The 18,876-nt window shown below is 45.2% G+C and overlaps 1 protein-coding gene across 1 annotated transcript; it reads right to left on the reverse strand.

The window, feature by feature from the left end:
- Window positions 1–3,550: 3,550 nt before the first annotated feature.
- On the reverse strand, window positions 3,551–14,518 carry LOC123147553 (serine carboxypeptidase II-2). The gene is made up of 10 exons (XM_044566823.1): window positions 14,102–14,518; window positions 13,398–13,505; window positions 12,370–12,465; window positions 12,162–12,254; window positions 11,963–12,048; window positions 6,175–6,441; window positions 5,599–5,732; window positions 4,917–5,012; window positions 4,445–4,553; window positions 3,551–3,986 (listed from the first exon to the last, which is right to left on the reverse strand). Exons 1-10 carry the CDS (start codon window positions 14,370–14,372, stop codon window positions 3,822–3,824), a joined length of 1,425 nt encoding a protein of 474 aa, XP_044422758.1. The 5' UTR covers window positions 14,373–14,518; the 3' UTR covers window positions 3,551–3,821.
- Between the last annotated feature and the right edge of the window lie 4,358 nt (window positions 14,519–18,876).

Below are 18,876 nucleotides of genomic sequence, written 5' to 3' on the forward strand. Positions count from 1 at the left end.
AGGCCCCTGGCCTCACGAATCAGGACCAATGCCCCCATGGGTCCCGGTTCTGGACTGAACCGGGACTAATGGGCTGACCCGGCCCAAACCAAAGCCCTCTTTTCTACTAGTGCCTTGACACTTGTCAATGCAGGAGCTTGATGAGATCTGTCGTGGGGGCCATTGGATACTCCCAAGATACACAGTATTACCTTCAGTATCAGATGGTATGTACAAATGTTTACTTTTATCTCTTAGATATTCTAGATAGGCAAGTATTAGGTCCTTGGACCATATAGGCATAACAATTAGGAATATCATATGAATGGGTCATGTGCCACATACTTCCTGATTCTCATTTATCGAATTTAATCCCTATAGGTACTGATTCGTTTTGTGCATTGAGATGATAACATACATAGTGTGTTGCGCTAACCATGCTTGGATAAAAAGAGTTTTCAAGGTGTCAGATCAATAGCCAGGGCTTGCTGCTCTCTTGATGTCAAAGTAGCAATCTAAATAAGCCGCTTGTTTATTTATCACATGTTATGCTCCGTTGAAGTGTTAGGTTTGTTTAACATTCGATAAGTGGTTATCTTAGATCAGACTGATTAGGTCCCTAGTTAGCAATAACCAGAATTGATGTTTGATTGACTATCATCTGTGTGTGCGTGTTGACTTTTGAGCACTTCTTCACCGTTTATTTTCCTATCTTTTCAGGAATGTACCACGCCAGTGTATGTTTGAGATGCCCTGATTTTGAGATGAGCCTCACTGGTGGTCTTCGTCCTACCCCACATGAGGCGAAGTGCTCGGCAGCTGCCAATATGATATTGGAGCTTCACAAGAAGGCGGAAGAGTAAGAACAGTAGGGTACCTGATGCAAAATCACCTTGTTAAACTCCTGACTATGAGAAACTGCGGGTGGCTGGAACCAGTTGTTTAGTCATTATGACTTTGAATAAGACTTCTTGAGGAACCTAATTGTGTTGGTACCTTGTTGTTAGCTATTTTACCTTCCCGAGGTTGACTCCTTGTGTTGTTGTTCTTTTAAGGCGACTCCTTGTGTTGTTGTTGGTACTATGGTTCATAGTGGGGAGTAACTTAGACTAGTGTCATATGCATGACACTAGTCTAAGTTACTACCTTCATAATGCAAAGCAACATAATAGTAATGCCATAGATGGCTTCATTTATTAGCTTGTAGACTCATTTGTCTTAGGAAGCGCTATGTTACAGTAACATATTATGTTACCACCTCACATTAAATACTTGCCACATAAGCAAAAATTTCTTGAAGTGCACTATGTTACTAGCTAAGTTACTCCCGCTATGACTAGCCTTAAGGTCGTGGTAAACCCCAAATTGTTATTTCAAAACTCTGATGCTTCAGTTGCGCTGACTATTTTATTATGGGACCCACACCAATGTGTACCGCGGGGCCATCAATGCTTGTGTGTGCTCGACATGGGCAACGACTTTATGGCAAACGGTGGCGTGTTTGACGAGGCCGCCACAGCCATCCGCGACACCTCCCGTTTGTGGAGGTGATCGGCAAGCCGGGATGGTACTTCGCCAATCGAGACGGCCTTTGCGCTCATGGTGCGCGTCATCGGGAAGCACACGGCCGGCAAGGTACATGAGTACTGGATCGACGATGGACTCTACGGCTCCCTCAACTGCGTCCTCATGGACGACTACGTGCCCCGCCCGAGGCCGCTCGCCACCCCACGCGCTGGCCAGGAGACGTACACATCGACTGTGTTCAGGCCGACGTGTGACTCACTCGACACGGTGGTGACGCGGTACCGGCTGCCGGAGATACGCGCGGGGACTGGCTCGTGTTCTGTGACATGGGCCCCTACTCCATCGGCTCTGGCTCCGGCTCCCATTTTCAATGGCTTCTCCATGTCCGATATTACGACATTCTCAGAAGCATAAGAGTTGCTTGTAGTGAAGTACGTGTCCCCTCCAAATGTAAGGGCTCACATTCGTTTGACAGCCGATGGATTACAAAAAATATATAATTGTAGATAAAGGAGGAAATGGCATGATCCGAATAAAACAAACTAAGACCTAAAGACACTGATCAAGCTTAGCATCATACACAAATCCATATAGCTTTGAGTTATTAAGGTGAAAACAGCACAATCTGAAGAAAAAAACAATTAATTGTTCACAAACCCAACTAATAGACAAAAATTACAGTATATTTCTCTTCCTCTCACATTTTTCAGACGCAAGCCCATGAAAAGTTATCAAGTAGTACTAAGCTTGAGGACGGAGGGAGTATAAAAGGAAACAGTCAACATGTATGTTATTAACCAGCGCCAAGCTCATTGTGAATAATACACAGATCCATTCTCACAGGGTGGCAAATTGGCAAGTGCACATAATATAAAACTTAAAAACATGTATATATATTTGTACAAAACAAATCGGTATTTTTCAAAACTTTTATATTTGGATTATAAGATGTTTTGGACATTTCAATATGGACTATATATGGATTAAAATGAGTGAACAAATACAATAAAACACATCTATATACATCTGATTCAAAAAAAAAGTTCGAACAACTTATAATAGTGAATGGATGAAGTAGTAATCATTTGAGCGAAAGAGAAACCAAACAGACTCGAGAGCAGAAAGGTTGCACAAGCTGAAGAAATTATCTTAAAATGATTAAAGGTAAGCAAATCGTCCCCTCTGAAATCAAACGAACAAAAAGTAACAATATTGCTGACTGGGGTGTTGTATTCCGTCGTATGATAATGGAATCTCGGTTTAAACCTCTTCCAGAGGGGGAAAATATATATTCAGGAGTCTGGTCATAAATGGAATCACAGAAGCAAGAAATCTAAATGGCAAACACATGAGGGAGAAATAAGATAGACAGACTATCATACTACGGAGGCAATATTTTGCAGATATGGGAATGGATTAGGTTACATTAAGGCTTGACCAGAGTTGAGACCAAGGTTCCAAGTTTAAGCCATGGGAAGTGTGTCTATATGAGAGATATACCTCAGCCTGATAATTCACTATCCTAGATTGGATCACCTCTTATCTTGTGCTGCTCATAGATGAGCGTCAGTTGACAACTCCAGCCATTTGGTATGTTAAGGCGTCGATATCTAACAGCTACGAACAGTATCTGCATTCGGATCCCATTGAAGTTACTTTCACCAGCTGCTCCATGTGCAGTTATTCCACTGACAGTTTTGGCCATTTTGCACTCTGTATAGACTGAACTGGTGCAAGGAATTTGCAGGTCGGATAACCGTGGATAGTTTAACACAGTTCATCAGATAACCCCTGGTTCCCGAAAACATGAAGACTAATGTTGCAACGGATGCAGCCTGCACAGATGCAAGACAGCAAGAGTACTCCTGCTATCCGTTCTGTATGCTACTCCCTCCGTTCGGAAATACTCATCATCAAAATGGATAAAAGGGGATGTATCTAGATGTATTTTAGTTCTAGATACATCTTCTTTCTTTTATCCATTTTGATGACAAGTATTTTCAGACGGAGGGAGTACATACTAGTGCTTGCTATAAATGGCGTATAAGACGGACGATGAAATTCGATTCATCTTTATCCTTAATTTCAGATTAATTTAACAGGCAGTGCTGTAGTGTCAATTAATGGCAGGAAAACTGTTCCACAGTTCTGTTCCCTGTCTTAGGGGATTGGTTGGCGCCAATAGCACTTACAAATGACAACAGCTATGGCCATCCTTATATTGTGAAAGTTCTGCATGGAACTTAAACTACTGAACTGCCTTGGTGAGCTGGAATCGTGTGGTGCTGGTCGTGTCTCAAACCAAATGTATCATATTACATATCGCTGCGTAGATCAGACAGCACAGGCATTGGGCTCCCGGCCAAGAATGATTTGATGAGCGTAAGAGCCTGCTTGGGACGATGAAGAGGAACCTCGTGACCTGCACCCCTTACTGTCACAAAGTTGAGACCCTTGTACCCTTGGGTCCAGCCACCAACCTGTTTAAACACGGAACAGTTCAGAAGCTAGGAACAGAATGGAAGACGAATATCCTAAATAGCTAAACATACTGGAGCAAGTAGCAAAACAATAAAGGAGAACACAAAGGTTGCACTATAAAGGCACATAGAACACAACCTATACTAGTTGAAAAGGGAACAAAAGTACTACGATTCATGTATATAGCAAGTTACCGCCATGGCAGGCTGGAAATCAAAATGAAAGCATATCATGCCTGCGATGGCCTCCGGGTATCACATATAGATTGCGAGACTTCTCTACTTACAGTAATACGTCAGTAAACTATAAGGACAGAGGTTCCACATAGACACATAACCAAGTCCAAAACATATGATGGTCTGAGGATGTACAAATTATGCACACAAAAAACCCACAAAGCTTCAGGGTACTGAACATTCATGGAATCATGGGCGTTTTGATCAAGAACAAGCCTTACCTCGCCATCATCATCATACCAAGCATGCCACGGGATCACTGTTGGAAGCTTGAGGGCATCAATGCTGTATCTAGTTGATGTTACTGGAATTACTGCATCTGTGTCTCCACTGGACCAAGTAAAGAAAAGATTAAAACAGAATATACTTATATATCATATCATTTATACAAGCCATTCTTACATGATGTTTGAAGTACATAGAGTGGGAAAAGTGACAAAGGCTTTAGCAGCATCTTATGGTAGGTCAAAATTACAAACCATGCTAAATGTGAACAGAGACTGACAAAAATTAATTGACATTGAACTAGGTTGTACACAACCATCCTATAAACCCACTTTTCCACGGTGACAATATGTTACAGTTTTAGGGAAATAAACTAACGAATCCTAAGGCTACGGCATAGAGCATAGTTTAGTACAGAGCCATCTTTGAGTGCCTGAGTGGGTAAAGCTTCAGAGAGTAAGGAATAACCTGAACATCCATATACGAAGCCCATATTGAATAAGTTCATGATAGATATGCAGTACAGATCTTTCACAGTCCTTCCAGTTGGTGTTAATAACTTCACTGAAAGAATATCAGTAATACCAACATGTTAAAAGAGTAAACAAGAACGGGAAACATGTTAGCGGATCTGCTTATCGGAATTACATGTCACTGGCATTTCACGTTTTCCAGTTACAGTTACTAAGATTAACCTCTAGGTGTCGTCTCTTAGCATGTTTTTAATTAAAATTTGATCACCACATAAATTTAAAGACATGTGAACATTGATTGCTAAAGATAATACTGAGAGATAACTGATGATATGCTAAATATAATACTGAGAGATAATAGCTGATGGTACAACATATTTATTGTCATCTCTATATGGCGGAAGGGAAAGAGAATGTTGCCTTCTCAACCACTATACACGCCCTTAATACTAAGCATAAACATGACAATATAAATTTTTAAAGTCTAATCATAATTTTATAGGATAAGAATTCAGCGAACAACCCTACATTATGGAGCGTGGAATCAAAGTAATTACTGATCATTTGTGGGGAAAAACGATTTTCCCACAAACTTATGATAGCAATGCAATGGACAAACTTACATCGTAAGGATGGTGAAATCAATTCAATAGGTAAAAAGCTGCTCCATACATTACCTGCAGGTCTCCCACTTAGATTTGCCAATGACCGGATTAACATGAAGTACCTTCTGCACCTCATGCAGATTGAAATATACGATTGAATGTTGTTCAGTGCATGGATCATATTGCTCTCCCATTTTTCCAACAGACTGTCAAAACACATCATGATATGAATCACATGTACTCAAAACGTGTGAATTCATTTAGCATTAGAAAACTTATTTTATGAGCAATAAGTGTGCGTCACATGATATGAAATGTGGTAAGTATTTCTTGTTCATGGTTCTGTACTTCTGTTGATGAATTTGGTGACAAGGTCCCTTGTCTTCAAAAAAAATGAAACATGGTATGCACTTATGGACAGTAGTACAGATCAAGGCAACATTCCCCCACTTAGTTCATACAAGTCGATATTCACGCCAAAGCGCAAAACTCTTAAGATTCTTTCTTTAAAAAATTGGTGTACAAAACTTAGCAACTCCTCAGGTAGGAAGGCATGGATGAGTAAATTATATAACAATTAAATTATCAGGTAAAATGGCACACTGTTTGTTTAACATGACTTTGAGTTGCAGGAGCCTCAAAACGTACCCGAAGCCTTTTCACCACTTTGTTCCTTGAGGAGGCAAAAGATGAATGACAAGTAGGTGTGAAGATGCTATATGAATCAATGTTCCCAGCTTCAGTGCTAGCAATGTCAAGAATCTTATCGCACTGTGGAGATGAATGCACAAAGGACTCGAAATCACAGAAAATGTTCAGTAGCTTGTATGTTTGATCAGAAATCAAGCCAGTGGTCCACATATATTGAAATATTCCATAGTGGTCATGGAAATCATCAGTCAGGGCATTTCCCACCTGTAAGAAATGACATTAGATACAAAAAAAGAGTTGAGTGTGTTAGGAATAAGCAACTTGTATTCCCATGAGGCCATAGGCCGATATATATATACATGTACAGGTATGGAACATATGCAGGAAACCCCTCATACAACGGGATAAATACAAAGGGGTACATGACTTATATTATAACTCTAACACCCCCCCTCAAACTCATGGTGGATGAACAACACTGAGTTTGGAGAGATAAAAGCCATGTTGTGCTCTAGTCTGAGCCTTCGTCAAGAAATCCGCCAACTGTAACTCGGAAGGCACATACTGAAGAGCAATAACCTGATCCTGCACAGCAGCACGCACATAGAAAGCATCAACACCAATATGCTTGGTGAGCTCATGCTTCACAGGATCGCGTGCAATGCTGATAGCACCTGTACTGTCAGATAAAGCAGAGTCGGTGTAGTGACAGAAACACCAAAATCCTGAAGTAACCACCGTAACCAAGTCACCTCTGCCGTCAAAAGAGCCATTGCTCGCAACTCAGCCTCGGCACTCGAACGGGAAACTGCAAGCTGTTTCTTCGTCTTCCAGGCAATGAGAGAACCACCAAGAAAAACACAGTAAGCAGAAAGTGAACGGCGATCAGAAGGATCACTAGCCCACGTAGCATCCGAATAGGCCTGGAGCTGTAAAGAACTGGAGCGAGGAAAGAATAGACGGTGAGAGATCGTGCCTCGAAGATATCGAAGAACACGAAGGAGATGACTATAGTGAACCGAGGTGGGGGCAGAGACAAACTGACTCAGAATATGAACCGGATAAGAGATGTCCGGACGAGTGACAGCTAGATAGACAAGACTGCCAACAAGATGACGATAACGCGTCGGGTCAGGGAGAGGATCACCATCAGTAGCACGGAGGTGAACATTGAGCTCCATAGGAGTCTCAACAACGCGCTCGTCAGTAAGAGCAGCACGAGCAAGAAGATCCTGGATATACTTTTCCTGGGATATAAAAAAGCCATCAGAGGTAGAAGAGACTTCAATCCCAAGAAAGTAGCGAAGAGGTCCAAGATCAGACATAAGAAACTGCTCACTAAGACGGGCCTTTACAAAGGCAATATACTCGGGGTCATCCCCCGTGATGATCATGTCATCAACATAAAGAAGAAGAAGAGTCCGACCACGAGGAGAAAGGTGAATAAACAATGCTGGATCATGAGCACTTGCTAAAAAACCAGCAGCAGTGATCACAGAGGCAAAGCGCTCAAACCAGGCGCGGGGGGCTTGCTTAAGGCCATAGAGAGAGCGACGAAGACGACATACCATGCCATCAGGAACAGAATACCCAGGTGGTGGCTGCATGTACACCTCCTCACGCAGCTCACCATTAAGAAAGGCATTCTTAACATCAAGCTGAGATATAGACCAGTGGCGTGCAGAGGCAACGGCAAGAAGTGTACGAACAGTGGTCATATGAGCCACAGGAGCAAAAGTCTCGTCATAATCACGACCATGCTCCTGCTGAAAACCACGAGCCACAAGACGAGCTTTGTGACGCTCAAGAGAACCATCGGAGCGAGTCTTAACCTTGTAGACCCACTTACAAGTGATCGGACGGACTCCGGGAGGAAGAGAAACAAGATCCCAGGTACCAGTGCGTTCAAGAGCAGCAATCTCCTCTGCCATCGCAAACTGCCATTCAGGATGAACAACAGCCTGACGGTAAGAAGTCGGCTCAAGAACAGCAGCACCAGCGGTGGGAAATCCAAAGCGATCAACAGGCGGACGAGGACGAGAACGCAAGCCATAAGTAGGCTGAGAGGAAGATGACGACCCATCCACAGAGGCATCGACTGGTCGTGGACGACGAGTGTAATGCTGAGGAAAAGATGGAATAATAGAAGGAGGAATCGGCAAGGTAGAATCAGGGGGTGGCGACGAAGAAGTCACCGGAGATGAAGGTGTAGAATCCGGTGACAGGCTGGGAGAGGAGACCGGGGAGGAAGTCACCGGAGATGAAGGTGGAGAACCCGGTGACATGCTAGGCGAGGAGACCGGGGAGGATGGTGGCTGCAAATCAACTAGATGTGGAGAAGGAGAGGAAGTGGAACGGAGAGGTACAGTCTCGGCGGGGGTGATAGGTGAGTCAGGAAAAGTGAGGAAAGAGATATCCTGCACTGAAAAAGTCGAGGAAGATGGGCGTGGGTAGAAGGGACGAGACTCTTCAAAAGTCACATCTCGAGAGATACGCATCCGACGACCAATAGGATCCCAACAACGATAGCCCTTATGCTCATCACTGTAGCCTAAGAAGACACACTCAACAGACTGAGCGGTCAGTTTGGTGCGTTCGCGAGGGGCAAGAAGAACATAGCAAACACAACCAAACGAGCGAAGCATCGAATAATCGGGAGAACGATCAAAAAGTCGCTCGAAAGGAACACCACCCTGTAGAGCAGCGGAAGGCTGTATATTGATAAGATAGGTGGATGTGGAGACGGCCTCAGCCCAAAAATGAGGCGGGAGAGAGGCAGCAATCATCAATGCACGAGCCGTCTCAAGAAGATGTCGATGCTTTCGCTCAGCCACACCATTCTGAGCATGAGCACCAGGACAAGAGAATTGAGAGAGAGTCCCGTGCTCAGCAAGAACACCACGCAACATCTTAGAGATATACTCGCCAGCGGAGTCAGCACGAAAAACACGAATGGGTGAAGAGAACTGAGTATGAACCATGGCAGCAAAACGCTTATAAATAGACAACACCTCAGAACGAGAAGTCATGAAATAAAGCCATGTGTAACGAGAGAAATCATCTATGAAAATAATATAGTATTTATGACCACCTTTCGAAGCGAAAGGGGCCGGACCCCATACATCAGAATGGACTAAATCGAAAGGACGCTTAGACACTGACTCACTATGTGAATATGGTAACTGAATCTGCTTGCCAAGGCGACAACCCTGACACTCTAAAGAGACATCTCCTGAGACAGACCCCAGAAGGCCTCGACGAACTAAAGAAGACAACCGAGAACCACACAGATGACCAAGTCGATGATGCCACTGCTGGAAGGAACCAGTGACGGAGGCGACAGAAGCGGAAGAACTGGCGATGGTGGTGGCAGCAGAAGGAACATGAAGCCAGTCCAACTCCCAAAGACCCTGAGAATCACGGCGGCGAGGGCCAACCCCAACCAGAGTGTGCGTGTGACGGTCCTGGACAGAACAAGAGTCAACATCAAGGATGACGCGACAACCAGAATCCGTAAGTTGACCAGCAGAAAACAAATTCATGGTAAGTCGAGGAACATGAGCAACATCAGGAACAGAATAAGAAGGAGTAGTAAGATTGCCTCTACTAGCAACAGAAAGTGGAGTACCATCAGCAGTGAAGACATGAATAGGAGAATCCAGTGATCGAAGAGAGGACAAAGTGGAAGAATGAGAAGACATATGAAAAGAAGCTCCAGAGTCCAGAACCCATGGGGATGTACCTGACTGTGTAGAGGGTGATTTCTCAGTGCGGGAAGCATCAGTCACAGAACCGGCAGTACCCGTCGAGGAAGAACCTGAAGCCGCGAGCAGACGCTTAAGTCTCAGAATATCCTGCTCAGTCAAAGCAATGGCTGAAGCTGTCGAGGTAGATGACGAAGTCCCTGAAGATGATGATCGAGCCTTGCGCAGGTGTTTCTTCTTCGTGTAGCACTGAGACTCAAGATGACCATCATTGTTGCAATAGGCGCAATGTGGACGGGGGCGACCTGAGCCTCCAGAAGGAGTGGGCAAGAGCGGCGGAGCACTCGAGCGAGAAGGGGTCGATGGAGCAGGTGGCGTAGGAGCACGAGTAGCGAGCACAGAGGGAACCTCCAGCAAACCAGCACCACGTAAGCGAGTCTCCTCAGCACGAATCTCAGAAAGCGCCTCCATGAGAGAAATACGGCCACGAGCAAACAACTGAGCACGCCGGGGCTCAAACTCCTTACGGAGCCGAGACAGGAACTCATAGACGCGATGAAACTCCAAATTGGCCTGGACAGCCTGGCAACAGGGGCAGGTACGACACCCAGCACTACGGAGAGAATCAAGTTGGCGCCAGATAGCAGAACTCTGTGCATAGAAGTCATCAACAGTAGAGTCACCCTGCTGAAGAGTGACGGATCACAGAGAGGTATAAGGCATCACCAGAGGGCTGATAGCGCTCACGAAGACGGGTCCACATCTCAAAGACAGTAGAAAGACCCAGAAATTCAGAAGCAAACTGAGGCAGAACACTAGCAGTGAGAACAGCTGCAGCACGAGCATCATCATCAAGCCACTGGGTGTAAGCATACAGAGCACCATGATACAACTGAAGAGCCTCCTCATAAGCCAAAACCCTCTCATCATAAGCACGATCAGCAGCCTCATCAGCAACCTTAGCCGCATCCTTGGCGGCCTGATTAGCATCCGTAGGAAGAACCGATGGAGTTGGCGGAGTAGGGGCCACCGGAGGAACTGGACGTGGCGGACAGCAGACCTCGCCAGAAAGAACACCCCAAAGACGGATGCCACGCATGTGAATGCGCATGAAGCCAGTGAGCTCGGTGTAGTTAGTACCATCAAAGATCACCGGACAGCGAGGGACAGCAACATAACCCGATGCAGCAGACATTTTTTTTTAGATCCGACGAGAACGACCAGATCGGGATCAGGCGCTGGCTACTGGAGCAGCGGAAGCCAGCTGGAGAGGGATCAAGAGCGCCAGCGAGACGAGCCCCCTAGGACGAGCTCCCTGGGCGCCTGCGGGACGGGCGGCTGGGTGACTCCCGATCGTGACGGGCCGGCAGCCGAGCTCCCTGGGCGCCTGCGGGACGGGCGGCTTGGATGACTCCCGATCGGGACGGGCCGGCAGCAGAAGCCCTGCGAGCGGCCGGCTGGAGAGGAGAGCGGGGCTCCTGCGGACGAGCCCCCTGCTTCGATCGAGAGACGGAGAGGAGATCGAGCGGATTGCTTCGATCGAACAGACGGATCAAACGCACGAGTTGCAGCGTGCAAAAAATTGACCTAGCTCTAATACCATGTTAGGAATAAGCAACTTGTATTCCCATGAGGCCATAGGCCGATATATATATATATACATGTACAGGTATGGAACATATGCAGGAAACCCCTCATACAACGGGATAAATACAAAGGGGTACATGACTTATATTATAACTCTAACAGAGTGAACTTACTGATTATCTGATTGTTGTCCCTAGAAATTTTATAACGCAATCAACGAAAACATAGTAAGATACAAAAGCATAAACAAAATAATCAAGTCAAAAGGCAAGCTACAAGGTAGTTGAGGAAACGCTATTGGACTTAGTTGAGAATCATTTCATTATGTGTCGTAGGTCATTGGTAAGGGCAGTGGTATGCAACAAGCCGACAACAGAACACCGAAGGCATTTTAGTCCAAGGCCCGACAGCAGAAATATAGTTCTATCTAAACAATAAAAAGAAAATATGTGATGGAATTCAATAATCAAAATGCAGAAGTACCAAAGCCATACCATATAACCCTTGAGATTGATTGTTTTGTCTCCAGTGGCCTCGTGGTGCCTCTTTATGGCTTGAGCCAACTGAGGAACGTAGTGTCCTAACCAAACCAGAGTCATAAATAAGTTTCAGAAACTTTCCAAAAGGGAAAAGGAAAGAAAGAAGCAGTAGACTGCGTATGAAGAAACAAAAGCCTGTAAAGATTCTACAGACCAGCATAACTCTCTCCAGTTAAATAAAATTCACGCTCCTTGTATTGAGGAAATCGTTCAAGCCACTTTGTTAGGAACACCAACGAATCCTTGGCTACAATATATTGAGAATAAAAATGAGTGAAATCCAACAATAATATATCATTATTTTGGAGGATGTGAATTTCATGTAAACCAAATGATAGACATAGTGAATGGGGTTGCAGTACCAGTCCTCTCATCCCCATTGCTTAAAATATCAGCAGAGGTGTTTGAATATGAATAACCAACGCCAACCGGTGAATCAATGAACAAGATATTTGCAACTGCAAATATAAGAAACTGTTAAAATACATATCTTCCAAACCAAGCTGGGGTGCAAGGAACAGCACACTCTCAGAAGTTTAGCAAAAGAAAATGGGAACTGATATGAAACAAAAAAAGGGTTGTAAGACTGAAAACTAAGGCTGTACTCCAATATGCGTGTAAGTAGCAGTTCAAGAATCCAATTCATCAAAACTAAAATACTACTAAACAAAGGCAAGCAGTCGACTTTTGTGCACTCAGTCAGTGGTGAAGGTGAGCATCCGATGGCAAAATGTATAAGGTACTTGTTTTGCACAAGTGTGGTACATTCAAGCTTTGTCAAATTAGATCTGGCACTTTCCATCCACCAGTTGATCAAATTTCATAGCCAATTGCAAGCAATGATTTGTGCCAAGAAAGCTGAGCTTCCAGTTTAATAACCAATCAGTTTTCAGTACTCTAGCAAAATACGGGGCAGACTCAGGAGTCGGTTCTCTAGCTTTCAATTCTTTAGAAGAAAAAAAAACATATTTTCCATGAATGACTACAACACAGCTAAACCTCAATTTATAATACAGAAAACATGGGAAAGCTCTTTCAGAACTTAATTGCAATGATGATACATATGGGCTATGGGCAAAAGTGAAGCACTCCACTTATCACAAATGTTGTGATCCATTACCAAGCCTCTTGTTGCTTTTAGCAATAAAAAACTATTGTTAGAGTTGATTAATTTGGGAACTTCTGGTCAAAATATTTACTAAGGGCCTTGTTCTCGATAAAAGAGGAAGAACGAAGGGTTCCCTGTTAAGAGAAAAAGGCTTGATATTACTGCTAACATCTACATTTTTAGAAACAAGAAACGGAAGGGTTGGAACAAGAATGTAGCAGCATCTAAATTTGAATTAAGAATATTCATCAAGAATATAAATTTGCTTCTGTTGAATGGTACCTTGGTTCCAAGAGTAAGGATTCATATGCACACCCTTTCCGTCGGCATTGACATGGAAAGGACCCACTTCTTCCCCGAGACCAAAAGCGATTGATGAGCAACCAGGCCCTGACAAATGAAACGCAGTAAGCCACCATTATACTCTCAGTCTATTTACAGTCTTGTTAAAAAATGAACTTGATGAACGAAGTAGAAGTCAACATCCCAGATAGATTTATGAATACGTGCACAAAACTTCACAATCATTTGATGCCAAGTAAGTTGACATTCCTCATGGAAAATTTTATTAGGTCATCTTCCAGATGACAGGCTTGATGACCGGATTGGATAGGCACGTAGTACATATGAACTTAAAGATTCTAGCCGCTTGTAAAGCAATACCACAAACAGTTGTTCAGTGGCCAGATACCAATCCTAGATGTATCACAGTTCACAGACTACACAAACCTTTGTAATAGCAGTTTCATACTTTGGCAAGGCAGCGTTCCTAAAAGAACACCATCATGCCAGTAAGCCAGCTGAGGGTGCAACGCATCCATGATCCATCCAACAACATACAGATGTTCAGGTATCCACCACTACCTAGTGCTAGCACTGTAGCAGTAGCAGTAACCTCAGCCGTAGAAACCAAACAGATTATTACGATATTCTAATTAGGAGCGGATCGCAGAAGGAATGGGCGGCGGCGGTAAGGGGAGTAGTACCTCCGTTGAGCCAGAGCACGAGCGGCTTGGAGGCCGGGTCGTGCGCGGCCTCGAAGAACCAGTAGAAGAGCGCGGCGCCGCGCTCCTCGCTGACGGTGACGTAGCCCGCGTAGTGCGCGAAGCTGGCGTTGAACGCCTGCCCCGGCACCCGCGGCACCCGGTCCCGCTCCTGCTCCGCCCGCCAAGACTCCCCCTTCCCCGTCGACGACGCGGAGACGGCCGCGACGAGGACGAGGAGCAGAACGGCCAGGGGCCCGGAGGCGCCCGACATCGCGGGCTGGTGGCGACGGCGGCGGCGGCGCCGGAGTGAGTGTAGCTGTGCAGGCTGTGGGTCTCGCGCGGGCGGCGACGTGGGGACTGGTGGTTGGCTTGGGTCAAGAACCAAAGCAGTGGTTAATAGTGGTGAGTGGTGTGGTGCGGGTGTGGGGTCACCGTCGCGTGCACCTCGTGCACGCCGTGGCAGCGAAGAGGCCAATATCTCACGCAACGAATAATCGTACGGGTATATTTCCGGTAGAGACGGAGTAACGTATGCAAGTCAAGTACATGGTCCGTGGGGTCAGACCTGCTTGCATGAAAGAAACCCTTGCCGCCGCCAAAAGAGGATAATCTTTCAGCGCCGTCCTCCGGCGGCTTTCCTCCGCCGGCGACCTCAGTCGTTGATGGTGAGGGGGTCGCCGGATCCACGCGCGTGGATCATTTTTACTCCCTTGTAGTCTAGATTTTTACGTTGTTCATCGTCTTGGTTTCGGCGGTGATGATGACGGCCCTGAATAAAGATTCTTCGGATTCTTGTCTGACGAGGCCATCGGTCCAATGGTTGGAGATGGATTTGGAAATCAGTCTGTTCAAGTAAGGATGGTGTGGCGGCGGCGGCATCCTTGTGCTGAACTTGTGTCGTCTGGCTCCACCATTGCGATAGCGTTTGCTCCAGCGTCGGCGCAGAGTTTGGGAGATAGTCCAGGAGCGGATGTAGATTGTGGTATGCATCGACATTATCTGGAAGACGGAACGTGTGCTAGGCTCGTGGTTTGTGGATGGCAGGTATGGTTTCCTCATTCGATGTCTTAGTCGTGGTGGGGTGTCGGATCTGGAGTTCGATGACGTGTTTGAGGTGTTGCTCCGGTCTGATTCGTTCAACGGAAATGGCTTCACTTTTGGTACGTAAAGCTGCATATAAGCGCCGCGTCGAGCTCGAATGAGGCGATTGTGACACTCTCGATTCAATCATACACTAATCATACATACAAATGTGTACGATAAGATTAAGAACTTACGGAAAGATATCACAACACAACTCTAGACACAAAATAAATAATACAATCTTTATATTACAAGCCATGGGCCTCGAGGGCTCGAATACATAAGCTCAAATACACAAGAGTCAGCGGAAGCAACAATATCTGAGTACAAACATAAGTTAGACAAGTTTGCCTTAAGAAGGCTAGCGCAAAAGCGCATCGATCGAAAAGGCAAGGCCTCCTGCCTGGGAGCCTCCTAACTAATCCAGGTCATCAGCGGCCGTCATGTAGTAGTAGGCACCCTCGGAGTAGTAGTAGTAGTCATCAGTGGGGTCGTCTGGCTCCTGGGATCCGTCATCTGGTCGCAACAATCGGGTATGGGAGAAAAAGAGGTAGCAAAGCAACTGTGAGTACTCATCCAAAGTAGTCGCAAGACTTACATCAGATCTAAACTAAGTATGCATCTGTATCAAAGGAATGGGTTGTATCTGTGGACTAAACTACAGAATGCCAGAAAAGAAGGGGAAAGCCTAGCCTATCGAAGACTAGCATCTTCAAGCGTCTTGCAGCATCAGAAGAGATAAGAGTGGCATAAAGTAAAGTAGTAGCAGTGTGATCAACCTCGGCCAGAGATCCTTTCTCGACTCCCTACGAGAAAGCAATCCCAGAGCCATACTATTCAATTATCACCTCAAGTATCTAGTTCTAGTTGAATCGATCGGGATACAACTCTAAGTGTCCGTTACCATAGGACAGGCTATCGATAGATGTTTTCTTCCCTGCAGGGGTGCACCAACTTACCCACCACGCTCGATTAACTCCGGCCGGACACACTTTCCTCGGTCATGCCCGGCCTCGGCCAAACAATACGCCGCAACCCGACCTAGGCTTAATAGAGGTCAGCACGTCGGACTAAACCTATGCCCCCAGGGGTCTTGGGCCATCGCCCCAGGAACTCCTGCATGTTGTGTGGGCGGCCGGTGAGCAGACCTAACTACCTCCTTAAAAAGGCAGGTGCTTACGCAGTCCAACCCGGCGCGCGCCGCTCAGTCGCATAACGTTTATTATGCTTCGGCTGATGCATACGACGCAGAACACCCATACTATGCCCACATGATGGCTAGTGCTATCAGGCCAGAGACCCCTCGGATCAAATATCCAAACCGTTAGTGTGTTTGTAGTGCGGTCACGAGTAGAGACTCACGAAAGATGTGACCCCGTCGCCCCGTCTCGAGTACTTGCGGCAAGGGTTAAGAATGCCCGGCCACGCCACGTAAGTATCTCGCAGTCACCTTCCAGGTCAACCCAACTCCACATCACTCGCAATTAAGCTCGCGCGGGTACCCCTCAGGGTCGACCCGTCTTTAGTAACATGATTCAGTGTGAAGTCATAGTAACCATAGTAACTGTGAGTCTTGAAGGAAATATGCCCTAGAGGCAATAATAAAGTTATTATTTATTTCCTTATATCATGATAAATGCTTATTATTCATGCTAGAATTGTATTAACCAAAAACTTTGTACATGTGTGAATACATAGACAAACAGAGTGTCACTAGTTTGCCTCTACTTGACTAGCTCGTTGAATCAATGATGGTTATGTTTCCTAACCATAGACATGAGTTATCATTTGATTGACGGGATCACATCATTAGAGAATGATGTGATTGACTTGACCCATTCCGTTAGCTTAGCACTTGATCGTTTTAGTTTACTGCTATTGCTTTCTTCATGACTTATACATGTTCCTATGACTATGAGATTATGTAACTCCCGATTATCAGAAGAACACTTTGTGTGCTACCAAACCTCACAACGTAACTGGGTGATCTCTACAGGTGTCTCTGATGGTACTTGTTGAGTTGGCATAGATCGAGATTAGGATTTGTCACTCCGATTATCGGAGAGGTATCTCTAGGCCCTCTCGGTAATGCACATCACTATAAGCCTTGCAAGCAATGCAACTACTGAGTTAGTTGCGGGATAGTGCATTACGGAATGAGTAAAGAGACTTTCCAGTAACGAGATTGAACTAGGTATTGAGATACCGACAATCGAATCTCGGGCAAGTAACATACCGATGACAAAGGGAACAATGTATGTTGTTATGCGGTTTGACCGATAAAGATCTTCGTAGAATATGTAGGAACCAATATGAACATCCAGGTTCCTCTATTGTTTATTGACCAGAGACGTGTCTCGGTCATGCCTACATAATTCTCGAACCCGTAGGGTCCGCACGCTTAAAGTTCTGTGACGATCGGTATTACGAGTTTATATGTTTTGATGTACCGAAGGTAGTTCAGAGTCCCGGATATGATCACGGACATGACGAGGAGTCTTGAAATGGTCGAGACATAAAGATTGATATATTGGAAGCCTACATTTGGACATCAGAAGAGTTCCAGGTGAAATTGTGATTTTACCGGAGTGCTGGAGGGGTTACCGAAACCCTCCAAGGGTTAATGGGCCTTATTGGGCCCTAGTGGAGAGAGAGAGAGGGAGTGAGGGGCCGGCCAGGGTAGGTCGTGTGCCCCCTCTCCCTCTGGTCCGAATTGGACTAGGAGAGGGGGCGCCCCCCTTTCCTTCTCCTTCTCCCCCTTCCTTTCCCCCTCTGATAACCCACAAGTATTCAACCCAAATTTATTGATTCGACACAAGGGGATCCAAAGAATATTCTCAAGTATTAGCAGCTGAGTTGTCAATTCAACCACACCTAGAAACTTAATATCTACAACAAAGTGTTTAGTAGCAAAGTAATATGATAGTAGTGGCAATGGTGGTAAAAGGTAACGGTAGCAAAAGTAATATTTTTGGTGTTTTATAGTGATCGTAACAATAGCAACGGAAAAGTAAATGAGCGAAGAACAATATGTGAAAAGCTCGTAGGCATTGGATCGGTGATGGAGAATTATGCCGGATGTGGTTCATCATGTAACAGTCATAACATAGGGTGACACAGAACTAGCTCCAATTCATCAATGTGATGTAGGCATGTATTCCGAATATAGTCATACATGCTTATAGAAAAGAACTTGCATGACATCTTTTGTCCTACCCTCCCGTGGCAGCGGGGTCCTAACGGAAACTAAGGGATATTAAGGCCTCCTTTTAATAGAGTACCGGACCAAAGCATTAACATATAGTGAATACATGGACTCCTCAAACTACGGTCATCACTGGGAGTGGTCCCGATTATTGTCACTTCGGGGTTGCCGGATCATAACACATAGTAGGTGACTATAGACTTGCAAGATAGGATCAAGAACTCACATATATTCATGAAAACATAATAGGTTCATATCTGAAATCATGGCACTCGGGCCCTAGTGACAAGCATTAAGCACAGCAATGTCATAGCAACATCAATCTCATAACATAGTGGATACTAGGGATCAAACCCTAACAAAACTAACTCGATTACATGATAAATCTCATCCAACCCATCACCGTCCAGCAAGCCTATGATGGAATTACTCACGCACGGCGGTGAGCATCATGAAATTGGTGATGGAGGATGGTTGATGATGACGG

Source organism: Triticum aestivum, chromosome 7A (assembly GCF_018294505.1).
Source record: "Triticum aestivum cultivar Chinese Spring chromosome 7A, IWGSC CS RefSeq v2.1, whole genome shotgun sequence".
Lineage (NCBI taxonomy): Eukaryota > Viridiplantae > Streptophyta > Magnoliopsida > Poales > Poaceae > Triticum > Triticum aestivum.